This window comes from Ceratotherium simum, chromosome 39 (assembly GCF_057802395.1).
Source record: "Ceratotherium simum simum isolate JZ-2026a chromosome 39, ASM5780239v1, whole genome shotgun sequence".
NCBI lineage: Eukaryota > Metazoa > Chordata > Mammalia > Perissodactyla > Rhinocerotidae > Ceratotherium > Ceratotherium simum.
In genome coordinates, this window is record NC_141938.1 from 3,957,739 (window position 1) to 3,974,452 (window position 16,714).

Here is a 16,714-nt window from a genome sequence, read left to right on the forward strand (position 1 = left end):
CTCTGGTGTGGTCATGCTTTGCTGAGAATACTGGGGCATCGATCCCTCTTTCCCCAGCTCATGAGTTGTCTGTAACGTGAGATAATCAAGAGGACTTCTGGCTGCTCTATCTCCACTGCACTGAATCACTCAGTCCCTAAATTGGGATTGTCTCCCAGAGCAAGGCTTCTCATTGTTCCCACCAGAGCTCCAGAGTCCTGGCACACAGATTTTGCCTGAATCCAAGGGAGAAACCAGCCATAAAACACAAAGTTCTTAATTCCTTCCCAAACGAATTAACTTGACCAGCAAAAGATCATGAAAAGTTCAAGTTAAAAGACACTCTCTAGAAAGTAGAGAATGAAGTGAGAGGCAATTAGTAGATTTGTATATTTAATGAAGATACAGTTTAGACTGTAGGCTGACTAGTTTTCTGGAAAGAATCAGGAAATTAGACTGCTCGGAGGACACTTGTCAATATCACAACAAATATCAAAGAGTGGCTTCAGAAAGTATGTCTTTTAAGGAGCCGGAATTTCACTGGAGTATTTGGTAAAGCAAATTATGCCCCCTAGGACTTTGGGGAAAACCGTACAGTAATCAGCCAGCAGTTAAACTACTTTAAACACATGGCATGTCTATGAATTAGGAAGAGAGCCCTACCAATACCACTGTCTCATGACAGTAGATGTATCCAAAGCCATGCCTAATTTTAGGAGCTATATCAGAGGTTTCACTCTGTGTGTAAGACATAGACTTGACCAAAATAATCCACTGAGTCACTGAACAAATAAATAAGCTAATAACAATAAAAAGTCCAAGTATGAAGGAGATGAGAACCCAGAGTTGCTATAACATATTACCTAAAATGTGTGGTTTACAGCAAAAATATGAAACATGAAATACATAAGAAAGGAGAAAATATACACTGGGAAAAAAACAGCAATTGAAAAAATTACCTAACTCTTACAGGAAACCCCAGTAAAGTTAACAAGTGATATATCAGCAGAGAAAAGGGAGGTCAGAAGGCAGAGGGATAATACATTTAAAGTGCACACAAAAAAAACCTGTCAGCCAAGAATCCTTTATTCACCAAAACTCCCATGTAAAATATAAAGATGAAATAAAGAATTTCCTAGATTAGCAAAACTTGAGAAAATATAAATAGCCAACTGCCTTATGAGATTACTGAAGGAATTCTTAAGATTAAGCACACATAACCCGGGATGGTAATTGATATCAACACAAAGAAACAGAAATGCCAGTACAAGTAATTATGTAAATATGAAAGACACCTATTTTCTCCTTTCTTCTCTTAGCTATTATCAAAGGAATTATATAAAATGCTTTGTATTTAATGTGCTGTTATGCTTATTGCATATAGAAAGGTAATAGCTCTTTAATTTGTTTCTGTTGAAAAGCACAAAGGGGCCAGCCCCAATGGCCTAGTGGTTAGAGTTTGGCAAACTCTGCTTCAGTGGCCAGATTTAGGTTGCTGGGTATGGAACCACACCACTCATCTATCAGTGGCCATGCTGTGGTAGTGGCTTACATAAAAGGAAAAAAGAGGAAGATAGGCAATAAATGTTAGCTCAGGGTGAATCTTCCTCAGCAAAAAAATAAAAGTAAAATTAAATAAAATAAAAAGGCTTAAGACATTATTGTATTATATTTAATAGTGAAAAGTTAGGGGCAGAAATGCAGTAAATATTCAACAATAGGGACATAGTTACAGAAAGGGTGTAGCCACATGTTGTAATGGTCTGTGGTCATTAAAGACTTATGGAAAAATCACTTAAAAAAAGCACAAAGGTCCCAGGTGGGTCAAAGCTGTGTTTGGCTAAGAAAGTAACTACAGATGGTAAAGAAATAAATGTAACAATATATTGAGTTATATCATTACTACATATAATATGCATAATAATATCACAAAAATGGCAAAAGGGAATAGAGGTATATATGAGTAAAAATTCCATGTATCACTGGACTTAAGCTAGTATAAATTTGAAGTTTATTCTTATATATTAAGATGTATATGTTAAATAGTGGAGCAACTCATAAAAAAATAACTTCAAAAATATAGTGAAGTCATTTACAAGTTAAAAAGCTACATTAGAACATATTCAATTAGTGCAATAGAAAGCCATAAAGCAGGAAAGGACAAATTGAAAAGAATTTGAGAATTGTTGAAAATGAAAAGTAAAATGGCAGGTGTAATTGCAACTGTCAATAATACTAAATATGAATGGATTACATTATCCAAACAGGAGGAAGACATTGTCATTTGAGAATAAAAAATAAATAAAACCATAATCTAAATATAAGCTATGTACAGGAAACACATTTTAGATTCAAAGATAAAAACAGATTGAAAGTAAAAGCTCTGGAAAGATATATCTGTAAACAGCACACACAAGATAACTGAGAGATGATACAAATTTCTGGCAAAATTGACTACAAACAATATCACTAGAGATAATGAAAAACTTTATTTCATAACTAAAATGTCAAAGTTTATTTCTTGCATCTGCAACAGTAGAAAGAAATAAATTTATAGCCATTAATGCCTATACTAACAAAGAAGAGAGATCTCTAATCAATAACCTAAACTTTCACCTTAACAGATTTAAAGAGATGAGGTACCAAACTCAAGGCAAGGAAGAAAGGAAATAATAAAAATTAGAGTGGAAATTAATGACATAAAGAATAGAAAAACCACAGAGAAAATCAATGAAACCAAAAGTGGGTTCTATGGAGAGATTAACAAAATTAATAAATCTTTAGCTAGATTGATCTAGAGAAAATGATGAAAGGTTCAAATTCATACAATGCGAAAGAAAGAGGGCAATTACTACTGATGTTACTGAAATAGAAGGATTATAAAAGAATTCAATGAACAATTGTATGGCAACAAATAAGTCAGATGAAATGGACAAATTCCATGAAAGATGCAAACTATGGAAATTAAATCAAGAATAAATAGAAAAATGGAATAGAACTATGACAAGTGAAGGGGTAGAAATAATAAACAAAAACTACCCACAAAGTAAGGCTAGGATCAGATTGCCTCATTATTACAGAATTCTCCAAAACATTCAAAGATTATTTAATACCATATCATCAAAAACTGTTTAAAAAATTAAAATGGAAAGATCACTTCATACTCGTATTGTGAGGCCAGTACAACAAATGCCAGCAAACCCAATCCAGCAACATATAAAAGAATTATACGCAATGACCAAGTGAGATTTATTCCAGGTATGAAAGGTTGGGATAGCATCTCAAAATCCATTTATGTAATAAAGAATATCAATAGATTATAAGCAAAAGTGGCAGATTGTTTCAGTAGACATAGGGAAAGTAATTGACAAAATCCAGTACCCTGTCATGATGAAAGCACTCAGAGTACTAGGAATAGAAGGAAATTTCCTAATATCATAATGAGCATTTATAGAAAACCCACAGCTAATGTTATGTTTGATGTAAAAGAATGGATGCTTTCCCCTGAAGATAAGGAAGCAAAGAGAGTGTCTGCTCTTGCCACTTCTACTCTAGAACATACTGGTGATTTTATCCAAAACCATTACAGAAGAAAAGGAAATAAAATGCATAAGGAATGAAAGACGTCAGCATCCTGGCAGAGTGAGCTTCCCTGTAAACTCACCCTGGATGAGATACAACAAAAAAAGACATTCACGTTACCAACAAAGGACACTCACACAGTACAGGGGCACGCCTGAGAGACTCACGCAGCCACACATCTGAGTGGACTGCTGGAGCCCCCAAAGGAAGTGAGGAGAGATAAGGAGAAATCCTACCCCTCCCGATCTGATTGGCGACTCACTCTGGGTCCACGCAGCCCCCAGAAAGGGGGCAGGGGCAGCTCTCTGTAGGAAAACTGTTGCTCTCTAAGTTCTCTCGCAGCCTGTGGGAAAATCACATATGGAGGAGTCTGAACTGTAGCGGGAGTGCCATCAACATCTGAGCACTCCAGGAGAGCAGATAGTGAGGGAAGAATGAGAAGACCCCTGGGATGGGCAGGCAAAAGAGAGAGCCCCTCACCCCCACATGCCTGGCGCTCCAGCACAACCGGTCAGCCAGAGCGCTCGTGGATCACAGTGGGCTCAGAATACACAGCCCTTGACCCACATCCAGTGGTGGCAGGTGGAAACTGCAACCAGATGTTATTAGGATGAAGAAAAATAAATCAAACTTAACAGCCACAGTTCAAAAATACATTAACTTTCCAGACCAGAAGGAAAATGACAAGCACCCAGAAATCAACCCTGAAGGCACAGAAATTTATAACCTAAACGACAGAGAATTCAAAATAGCTATCATAAAAAAGCTCAATGAAATACAAGAAAACACAGATAAGCAATTCAATGAGATCAGGAATTTCTTCACTAAAGAGATTGAAACCATAAAGAAAAACCAATCAGTATTGTTGGAAATGAAAAACACAATGGAGGACATAAAGGAAAACCTGGAATCTTTAAAGAACAGAGCTGGCAGCATGGAGGAAAGAATTAGCATTATTGAGGATAGGAATGCAGATATTCTCCAGATGGAAGAGGAGAGAGAACAAAGACTAAAAAGAAATTCTCTGAGAAATATCCAATTCAATTAGGAAATGTAACATAAGGATTATAGGAATTCCTGAGGGAGAAGAGAGAGAAAAAGGAACTGAGAGCTTATTCAAGGAAATAATAGCTGAGAACTTCCTAAATCTGGGGAAGGAGCTGGAATTACCAGTAAAAGAAGCCAATAGATCTCCTAAATATTACAACAGGAAAAGGCCCTCTCCAAGGCATATAGTAGTAAAGCTGACAAAAGTCAATGACAAGGGAACAATATTAAGGGCAGCTAGACCAAAAATAAATAATTAAATAACGTACAAAGGAATTCCCATCAGGCTCTCAGCAGATTTCTCAACAGAAACTTTACAGGCTAGGAAAGACTGGAATGATATATTCAAAATTCTGAAAGACAGAAACTTTCAGCCAAGAATACTCTATCTAGTGAAAATATCCTTAAGATATAATGGAGAAATAACAACTTTCCCAGATAAACAAAAGCTAAGGGAGTTCATGGCCGTGAGACCACCACTACAAGAAATGCTCAAGAGGGCCCTCATGCCTGAAAAAATAAAAAAAAAAGAAAGGGGATACAAAGCTTCAAGCAAGGAGAAAAATAGGTAGACAAAATCAGAAAAATAGTAGCTCTATCTGAATGGTTAGCAAACACTTAAATACCAAAATCAAAGACCACAGGAAGGAAAACACCAAAAATAAATATAACCTCATCACTTTAAACACACACTCACAACACATGATGGAACAAGTTGTGACAATAATTACTTAGAAGGGGAAGAGGAAAGGGATCAAATCAACTTAGTCTAATGAAATAAGAGGTCATCAGATAATGGACTATCTCATCCATGAGATTTTTTATACAAACCTCAAGATAACCACTAAACAAATAATCAAAACAGACTAACAGATAATAAATAAAGAGAAAACTAAAAGAGTCATCATACAGAACTACCAAACTGAATTAGTGGTAGTCCAAAACACACGGGACGAGAAACAAAGGAAATGCAGAAGAACCGGAAAATAAGCGATAAAATAGCAACAGTTAAGCCCTCATTATCAATAATCACTCTAAATGTAAATGGATTGAATTCTCCAATCAAAAGACACAGAGTGGGGAGACGGATTAAAAAGCAAGACCTGGGGCTGGCCCTGTGGCATAGTGGTTAAGTGCGTGTGCTCCGCTGCTGGCGGCCTGGGTTTGCATCCCGGGCACTAAAGACAAACACAGACTCAGAGTGAAAGGATGGAAGAAAATACTCCAAGCTAATGGCAAACAAAAGAAAGCAGGTGTTGGCATACTTATATCGGATAAAGTAGACTTCAAGATAAAACAGGTAATGAGAGACAAAGAGGGGCAATATATAAGGATAAAAGGGACACTCCACCATGCAACTATAAATGTATGCATCCAACACAGGAGCACCACAGTACATAAAACAACTATTAACAAACCTAAAAGGAGATATTAACAACAACGCAGTAATAGTAGGGGGTCTTAATACCCCACTTACGTTAATGGATAGATCATCCAGACAAAAAATCAATAAAGAAATAGTGGACTTAAATGAAAATCTAGATGAAATGGACTTAATAGACATATACAGAGCACTCCATCCCAAAACAGCTGACTACACATTCTTCTCAAGTGCGCATGGAACATTCTCAAAGATAGACCACATGTTGGGAGACGAGGCAAGCCTCTATAAATTTAAGAAGATTGAAATCATAACAAGCATCTTATCCGACCATAATGCTAGGAAACTAGAAATCAAATACAAGAAAAAAACTGGGAAAGTGATAAAAATGTGGAGATTAAACAACATGCTACTGAACAACCAATGGATCATCATTGAAATTAAAGGAGAAATCAAAAAATATCTGGAGACAAATGAAAATGATAACACACCATACCAACTCGTATGGGATGCAGCAAAAGCAGTCCTGAGAGGGAAACTCATAGCAATACAGGCCCACCTTAACAAACAAGAAAAAGCCCAAATAAGCAACCTTAAACTACCCCTAACAGAACTAGAAAAAGAAGAACGAACAAAGCCCAAAATCAGCAGAAGGAGAGAAATAATAAGAATTAGAGCAGAAATAAATGAAATTGAAACCGAAAAAACCAGTAGAAAGGATCAATGAAACAAAAACTTGGATCTTTGAGAAGATAAACAAAGTTGACAAACCCTTAGCCAGACTCACTAAGAAAAAAAGAGAGAAAGCTCAAATAAATAAAATTAGAAATGAAAGAGGAGAAATCACGACACCACAGAAATACGAAGGATTATAGAAGAATACTATGAAAAACTATATGCCAACAAAGTGGACAATCTAGAAGAAATGGATAAATTCTTAGACTCATACAACCTCCCAAAGCTGAACCAAGAAGACATACAGAATAGACCAATCACAAGTAAAGAGATTGAGACAGTAATTTAAAACCTCCCCCAGCCGGCCCTGTGGCTTAGCGGTTAAGTGCGTGTGTTCCACTACTGGCGGCCCGGGTTCGGATCCCGGGCACGCACCAACGCACCACTTGTCCGGCCATGCTGAGACGGTGTCCCACATACGGCAACTAGCAGGATGTGCAACTATGGCATACAACTATCTACTGGGGCTTTGGGGAGAAAAAGGGGAAAAAAAAAAAAAGGTGGCTGATTGGCAATAGATATTAGCTCAGGGACGGTCTTAAGCAAAAAAAAAGAGGAAGATTGGCATGGATGTTAGCTCAGGGCTGATCTTCCTCACAAAAAAAAAAAAAAAAACCACCTCCCCCAAAGAGTAAAAGTCCAGGACCAGATGGCTTCTCTGGAGAATTTTACCAGACATTCAAAGAAGACTTAATACTTATCCTTCTCAAACTATTTCAAAAAATAGAGGAAGATGGAACACTTCCTGGCACATTCTATAAGGCCAACATCACCCTGATACCAAAGCCAGACAAGGGCAATACAAAGAAGGATAACTACAGGCCAATAACGCTGATGAAAATCCTCAACAAAATATTGGCAAACTGCATACAGCAATATGTTAAAAAGATCATACACCACGATCAAGTGGGATTTATACCAGGGACACAGGGATGGTTCAACATCCACAAATCAATCATCATGATACACCACATTAACAAAATGAGGAATAAAAACCACATGATCATCTCAATAGATGCAGAGAAAGCATTTGGGAAGATCCAACATCCATTTATGATAAAAACTCTCAACAAAATGAGTATAGAAGGAAAGTACCTTGACATAACTAAGGCCATATATGACAAACCCGCAGCCAACATCATACTCAATGGGGAAAGTCTGAAAGCCATTCCTCTAAGAACAGGAAAAAGACATGGGTGCCCACTCTTGCCACTCTTAGTTCTGGAGGTTTTAGATAGAGCATTTAGGCAAGAAAAAGGAATAAAAGGAATTCAAATGGCAACAAAGAAGTGAAACTCTCACTATTTGCAGATGACATGACTTTATATATAGAAAAACCTAAAGAATCCATTGAAAAACTATTAGATATAATCAACAACTACAGCAAAGTTGCAGCGTACAAAATCAACTTAGAAAAATCATTTGCATTGCCGTATACAAATAACGAACTAACAGTAAGAGAACTGAAAAAGATACTTCCATTTACAATGGCAACAAAAAGAATAAAATATCTAGGAATAAATCTAACAGAGGAGGTGAAAGACCTATGTAATGAAAACTATAGGACATTATCGAAAGAAATCGATGATGACGTAAAGAAATGGAAAGATATCCCATGCATATGGATTGGAAGAATAAACAGTTAAAATATCTATATTACCTAAAGCAATCTACAGATTCAATGCAGTCCCAATCAGAATCCCAAGAACATTCTTCATGGAAATAGAACAAAAAATACTGAAATTCATATGGGGCAACAAAAGACCCCAAATAGCTAAAACAATACTAAGAAAAAAGAACAAAGCTGGAGGCATCACAATCCCTGACTTCAAAACACTACAAAGCAATAGTAATCAAAACAGCATGGTACTGGTACAAAAACAGACACACAGATCAATGGAACAGAACTGAAAGCCCAGAAATAAAACCGCACATCTGCGGACAGCTAATCTTTGACAAAGGAGCTAAGAACATACAATGGAGAAAGGAAAGTCTCTTCAATAAATGCTGCTGGGAAAACTGGACAGCCACATGCAAAAGAGTGAAAGTAGACCATCTGCTTTCGCCATTCACAAAAATTAACTCGAAGTGAATCAAAGACTTGAAGGTGAGACATGAAACTATAAAACTCCTAGAGGAAAATAAAGGCAATACACTATTTGACATTGGTCATAAAGGAATCTTTTCCGATGCCATGTCTACTTGGACAAGAAAAACTAAAGAAAAAACAAATAAGTGGGACTTCATCAGACTAAAGAGCTTCTACAAGGCAAATGAAACCAGGCAAATGAATAGACACTCCACCAGCTGAAAGAAAATATTTGCAAAACACATATCTGACAAGGAGTTCATCTAAATAATATATAAAGAACTCACACAACTGAACAACAAAAAGACAAGCAACCCGATCAAAAAATGGGCAGAGGAAATGGAAAGACACTTCTCCAAAGAAGGTATACAGATGGCCAATAGGCATATGAAAAGATGTTAAATATCACTGATCATCAGGGAAATGCAAATCAAAACTACGCTAAGATATCACCTTACACCAGTCAGAAAATGGCTGCAATCACCAAGACAAAAAACAAATGTTGGAGAGGGTGTGGAGAAATGGGAACCCTCATTCACTGCTGATGGGAATGCAAACTGATGCAGCCTCTATGGAAAACAGTATGGAGATTCCTCAAAAAATTGAAAATAGAAATACCCTACGAGCCAGCTGTCCCACTACTGGGAATCTATTCAACAAACTTGAAATCACCAATCCCAAGAGGCTTATGCACCCCTATGTCATTGCAGCATTATTCACTATAGCCAAGAAGTGGAAGCAACCCAAGTGTCCCTCAACTGATGATTGGATCAAGAAGATGTAGTATATATATACAATGGAATACTACTCAGTCATAAAAAAGACAAAATCTTCCCATTTGCAACAACATGGATGGACCTGGAGGATATTATGTTGAGTGAAATAAGCTGGAGAGAAAAAGACAAATACCACATGAATATCACTCATATATGGAATATAAACCAACACACGGCCAGAGAGAACTGTATGGTGGTTACCAGGGGCAAGGCTGTTGGGGGGTGGGCACAAGGGGTAAAAGGAGGCATTTATATGGTGACTGGCAAACAATAATGTACAACCAAAATTTCACAATGTTACAAACTATTAAGACATCAAAAAATGCATAAGGATTGGTTAGAAAGATTTAAAACTCTCTCTACTTCTAGCTGAGATATCTTGTTTTTAGAAAACTCCAAGGAATCCACTAAAAAAATAATTAGAACTGATAATTAAGGTCAGCCAAATGGTAGGATACATCAAAATATAAAAATCAATTGTATTTCTGTATACTTGAAATGACCAATTTGATAATGAAATTAAGAAATACATTCGCAATAAAATCAAAAGGAATAAAATACTTAGGAATAAATTTAGCAGAAGTACAAAATGAATACTCAGAGAACTGCAACATATGGTCAAAAGAAATTAAAAATGTATAAATAAATGGGAAATTGTCCCAATTTCATTGATCAGAAGACTTGGCATTGTTGAAATGGCACTGCTCCCCCAATGATCCGAGATTCAGCACATACCTGTCATGATCCCAGCTTATTCCTTTATACAAATTGGGAAGCTCTTTCATAAAATTATGTGGAACTGCAAGTTAACCAGAATAGCCAAAGCAATCTGGAAAAAGAAAAACAAAGGGGTAGGACTGACATTTCCTCATTTAAAACTTTGTAACATGCGATGGTAATCAAGAGTGTGTGGTTCTGACGCAAGGATAGACATAGAGATCTGTGGAATAGATTGAGATTTGAGAAATAAACCTATACATCTGTGGTCAACTGATACTTGAAAAAGGTTCCAAGTATGGGGCAAGAATATTCTTCGTATATGTTGGTGGTGGGCCAACTGGATAGCCATATGCAAAAGAAAGAGGTTTCAACCTTACACGACATCAAATACAATAATTTACCAGAAAGGATAAAGACCTAAACATAAGAGTAAACAATAACATACTTAGATAAAACGTAGGAAAATAATCCTGACCTTGGACTTGTCAAACAATTTTAGATAAGGCACCAAGAGCAAAATAGAAAAAAAAAAAAAAAGGTAATTTGGACTTCATCAAGTTAATGACTTTGTGCTTCAAAGGACACTATCAAGAGAGTGAAAACACCCTTTGGAACCCTTGTGCACTATCACTGGGAATATAAAATTATGTTGATGGTATGAAATACAACGTGGTGATTCTTTCAAAAATTACAAACGGAGTTACCCTCTGAACTAGAAATTCTACTTCTGAGAATTGAAGTAGGATTGAAAGTGGAGACTTAGATATATGTGTACTCGTGTTTATGTTAGCATTATTTATAATAACCAAAGGGTGGAAGTTACCCAAGTGCCCATCAACAGATGAACGGATGAAAACAATTTGGCGCGTACATACAATGGTGTATTATTCAGCTTTAAAAAGAAAGCAAATTCTGACGTGTGCTATAATTAAACTATACACTTAGAAAATGCTGAAAATGTAAATTTTATGGTATGTGTGTATTACCACAATTAAAAGTAAAATTTTTAAGGCAAGAGAGTGAAAACACAACCCGTAGAATGGAATTAAATTTTGCAAATCATTTATCTGAGAAAGAAGTGATATCAAAAATATCTAAACCTCCTAAAACTTAATTATAAAAGTCAAATAACTGAGACCGACCCCATGGCGCAGTGGTTAAGTGCGCACGCTCTGCTGCTGGCAGCCCGAGTTGGGATCGCGGGCGCGCACCGATGCACCTATTGTCAGGCCATGCTGTGGTGGCGTCCCATATAAAGTGGAGGAAGATGGGCACAGATGTTAGCCCAGGGCCAGTCTTCCTCAGCAAAAAGAGGAGGATTGGCATGGATGTTAGCTCAGGGCTGATCTTCCTCATCAAAAAAAAAAAAAAAAAAAGTCAAATAACTCAATTTAAATATGGCAAAAGATCTGAATGCACTATTTTCAAGGAAGATAGAGAAATGATTAAGAGCATATGAAAAGATGCTGAACATTGTTAGTCATCAAGGAAATGCAAATCAAAACCCAAGTCTGATACCACTTCACAGCCACTGGGATGAGTATATCAAGAAACAAGATAATAACAAGTTTTGTTGAGGATATATTTATAAATTTGAACTCTCATACATGGGTGGTGAGAATATAAAATGTTGTAGTCACTGTGGAAAAATGTCTGGGAGTTCCTCAAATATAAAACCTAAAAATACCATTTGACCCATCAATTCTAATCCTAGGCACTTACGTGTGTGTGTGTGTGTGTGTGTGTGTGTGTGTGTCTGTGTGGTGAGAAGGCTTAATCCCTTGTTTTAGCAAATTTCAGGTATTCAAGTTGTATATGTATATCAAATCATCACATTGTAATCTTTAAATATAGACAGTTTTATTAGTCAGTTACACCTTGATAAAGCTAGGGTGCGGGGGAAGAGTTTTCAGGTCCATCCCACATTTGCATACTGATTTGTTGTTTTCCTTATATCAGTGAAAGTAGGAATCAGTTGCCTTAGATCTGTATATTATAGTGATTAACATTTGAAAGGTCCTAGGGAAATGGGCAAAAACTGATCTAAAATAAATTTCCTTTCAGTGTAAAATGTACACCTAAGACTTTTAATGGCTGTATATCACACCCTCTGGTTAGACTGAGAAGGGCCCTTGCATTCAGGCTAGGGCTGTGGGATTCAAACTTGCCACCAGAGCCAAGTGCTCTGGGATTCTTCGTCTTCAGTACCAAATGAGTGGGGTGGGGAAGGGATGAGTGGAAGGCTCATCACTAGCAAGGATCACAGATTAAAATGGAGCCTGACTCTTTGTTACAGATGGTGAGGTCACATTCAAGTGCATTTCTAAACAAGGGTCATAGTTCTATGATAGGCCTGGCAGGCTTGTGACAAGCCCTTGACATCTAGAGGACAGAAGACCCTCTTGTTTCAGTGTGGCCTGGCCTGGGCCACCCTCATTGTCTGTACTTGCTCCGTTTGGAACTCAATCAGGAGTTCCCAGTGTATACCTGCACCCACGTGTTCACAAAGAGCTGGCTGAAAACAATAGAGGCTGCCCCAGGCCCGGAAATAGTTGTGTTTAAATGCAAATGTGCCAGTTGAGTCAGGTTTCAGCCACCTGCCTGGGCTGGTTCCACTGGGTGATGCAGGGGCCCCCCCCCCCCCCCCCCGGCCCCCGCCACTTCACTCTGGGATGAGGGCTTCTAGACTGTCCACTTGGGGGAACTGCTGAGGCAGGAGAGTGGTGTGATGCACTGTGCCTATGTGGATGTCCCTTGTAGCTCCTGCCATTCTCCAAATCTATTGTCACCTACCTTAATCATCCCAGGTGACTCTGTTGCAGCCTCTGTCATGCTGTGATCTGCAGTAGCCATGGGAGTCATAGGAAGGACTCAGAGAAACCCAGGAGACCTAGAAATGGTAAGTGTGCAGCCCTGGGGTGAGGAGACATGGAGGAGGAGCTGGTTAGAACCAAGCTGTGGTGGGACCTGGCCTCTCTCTAGTCAACTCCAGTGTCTGTGGACTTCAGTCCGCAGGTGGCCCCACTGGAACCTCAGTCCCCTCTGGCCTGCATTGTAGGTGCTGGGCCAGTAACCAGGAAACTGGGTGTCCTGTCTGTCACTGTGGGAGGTGACATCAGCCCCGGAGCCTCTCTGGGCAGCTCTGCAACCACAGCCCCATGTCTCCCCAGATTGTGCAATGACCATGGGGAGGGTCATCAGGGACTATCGTGACTCAGTCTCTGGGGTTTGTGTGTAGGAAGTGCTGTGGTCTGTTAGGTCCCCAGTGCCTCCTTCCTCACCACTGCGCACCTATTTTCTCATGAGTTTTCCAAATGTTTGGGGAGTGGGGTGATGGTGCTCAGGGCAAGCTGCCCCAGGAAGCACCACTCTGGTATGCGGATTATTTCGAGCTGAAGACAATAAGGACATTTGACCTCCCCCACTAACTGCCTAAAAAAATCTGACATGGTGGCTCATTCCTGGAACAGATCTTCTATCATGATGGCTATAAAGATAATGTAAAATAGATGTTACAATGGGAGGGGCACCAAGCGCCTTTTATCAAAAAAAACTCTGTCTCTCCCTGACCACTTATCTATAGATGACCCCGAAAAGAATTGTCCTCCTGCCCTCTGAAGTCCCAGGCCACTACCCACCCCCAACACGCTCCTCGCCTTTAGCTGCGATACTTAAGCAAGCAGCTGAGACAGAGGGACGAGTTGCTCATTTCTGAGCTTCTCCCGTGTATACATGTTATTAAACTTGGTATTATTTTCTCCTGCTAACCTGTCTTGTTGATTATTTGGCCAGCCAGAAAAACCTTAAGGGAAAGGGCAGAGGGAGATTCTCCCTCTTCCCCCGACAGGGGTCTCAAATCCATGACCCTGTCTCTCCAGGCTAACTCTTCCTAGGGCTGACAATAAGTGTCTAAATTTTTAGATCCCTCCCCACATTCCCAAAGTCAACTTCCCCTCCTGATTCACAGCATCTTTATCAATTCTTCATCCTCCATAGTGCACTTCAAACAGTTCCAGTAATTTAACTGTTTATCATTATGCCCCAGAGCCATGGATGGATCTCTTTAAAAGATTTTATTTGTATTTTACGTGAGAGGAAAGCAGAGAATAACTCCCTGGAACTACATTGCAGTAAATCCTTGTGTCTCTCCCCCCAGGATCTTTCTGGGCACAGACATCCTATGGGAAGTCGTTTGGGTGGAGTTTCCTCTTGAGAAACTTTCCTGGATGATCTGTCCCATTGGCACTCACCCTGCTTGAGTTTGTGACCTAGAGAAGATTTATTCCCTTCTTTAAGTCTCCATTTTTCATTATGGGTAAATATATTTAGTCAATAGAGCTTGGAAGACAATATAAAATAGTTCAAGGGGCTGGCCTGGTGGCATAGTAGTTAAGTTTATGCACTCTGCTTTGGTAGCACAGGGTTCACAGGTTTGGATCCCAGGCACGGACCTACACCCCACTCATCTGCCCAACGTGGGGCCTTCTGCTCACTGCAAGACATGCCAATAGTCAACAGGCAAGGTGGTGGGAGAAAAAGGACTTTTTTATTACAGCTTGCTAGCAAGAAGGAAGATGGCCGACTCATGTCTGAAAAAAAAAAACATCTTAAGGGGCACCAAGTCTTACAGCAGTTATATAGGCTGGTGGGTTATTGGGGAGGGGGTTAGGAATGTTGACCTTCTGGTGTTACAGACTGGGAGTCGCCACACCGGATCTTTCAGTTTTCATTGATGATGGCTATTAGCGTAGATTTCTCTGTTGGGGGGGTCATCACATTCCTAAGGAACTCGGAAGAACAAAGTTATCATCTTATCGCAGCTGGGAGGTACATGCACAAGCAGGGGTCGTAAAATCCACAGAGCAGTTAGATCTCCTGGAGGGTGCAGATCCAGCTGGGCTAGTTAGTCAGAGGTCATTCAAAGTTACAGTAGGGTTTCTTTTCTACAACGTGGCTTCCCTCATGTCAACCTTGTCTTGAGCCGGTATCAAAGCCATGCTGTGGCAGGTGTCCCAGATATAAAGTAGAGGGAGGTGGCCACAGATGTTAGCCCAGGGCCAATCTTCCTCAGCAAAAAGAGGAGGATTGGCAACAAATGTTAGGTCAGGGCTAATTGTCCACACACACACACAAAAAAAATGTTCAAAACAGGCAAAAAGAGGTGAATTTTAGAAAAAATATAATATCCCTGTATTATGTTCCATTTGTTAACAATACTTGTTTCACTCTTTCTTTCCCTGAACGTGTGTAGTAAGTTTCTGAGGTCTGTTCTTTACATTTGGGTGTTTTCAAATGAAATTCCAGGGCTTAGACATGCAGACGACAAGTGTTCAAGTGTGATTTCTTGCCATGGAAATAGCATCACCACAGGACCAGGAACAGAATTTGCCAGCCCAAAATATGAATCTTTGGTATAAGGGCTATTTTGAGCTGATTATTAAAAAACAGCAGACACAGGCAAAGCTCTGAAAACCTAGTAGAAGTTACCCTTTTGTAAGGGAAATTTATGTTTATAAGAGAAATGTCGATTTGTAAGGGTGCCAGGAGGGGGAGGATGACCTAAATCTAGAATGTCTTATCAATGGAGAAGGCAAGGAATTAAATCTGCATTACAACTTTACCCTTATTTACTGTGCTTTTCCTGGTGACCTCCCATAACTCACTCCATCTTAACAACAGGACATTAAAGCTATTTTTCAGGGGAGATGAGCCAGCCAGGAGCATGTGCAGAAGAGAAAGTTTTGATCTACCAATCAAAACTCATCCTGCCAGGGCCTCTGCATACCAGCTGGCCCTCCATGCTCTCTTTAACCTCACCCCTTAACTTTGTATCCTGGGAGACAGTTGAGAGCCTGTCCTTCTGTCTCCTTGCCAATCAGTTATACAATAAACTGTTTCTTCCTTCAAAGACTGGTGTGTCACGGTATCACCTTCTGTGCACATTGGGCGGTGAGCGCTTGCTGAGTAACAGTAATAATTAATTGACTTTTTTTCCTAAAAGGAATAGATATTTGGTGTTTTCTAGTTGAACTTATAAAAGTACTTTACAATTTTCTACAGAAAGGCTGGGTTTAAGTGATTTTGTTAGATTATTCAAACACTGGGCTTGTGTCATTTTAAAATGACAATCATGGGGGCCGGTCCCCTGGTGTAGCAGTTAAGTGTGCGCGCTCCGCTGCTGGCAGCCCGGTTCACGTCCGGGGCGTGCACAAACGCACCGCTTGTCAGGCTGTGCTGTGGTGGCATCCCATATACAGTGGAGGAAGATGGGCACAGATGTTAGCTCAGGGCCAGTCTTCCTCAGCAAAAAGAGGAGGATTGGCATGGATGTTAGCTCAGGGCTGACCTTGCTCACAGAAAAAAAAAAATAACAGTCATGTTCCAAAGCATCTCCAGTGGGGAGTA

The 16,714-nt window shown here is 39.4% G+C and overlaps 1 protein-coding gene across 3 annotated transcripts in view; it reads left to right on the forward strand.

Moving 5' to 3' along the window:
* The window catches only part of LOC101400420 (uncharacterized), a 56,018-nt gene that overhangs the window by 25,460 nt on the left and 13,844 nt on the right, over window positions 1-16,714 (forward strand). The window contains exon 2 of one of the 3 annotated variants that reach the window (XM_087425960.1): window positions 13,132-13,208. The exons of the other annotated variants lie outside the window; for them this stretch is intronic. Within the exon in view, the coding sequence (XP_087282086.1) occupies window positions 13,161-13,208 (48 nt within the window). The 5' untranslated portion in view covers window positions 13,132-13,160. The remainder of the gene's footprint in view (window positions 1-13,131; window positions 13,209-16,714) is intronic. 3 annotated transcript variants of the gene reach the window in all.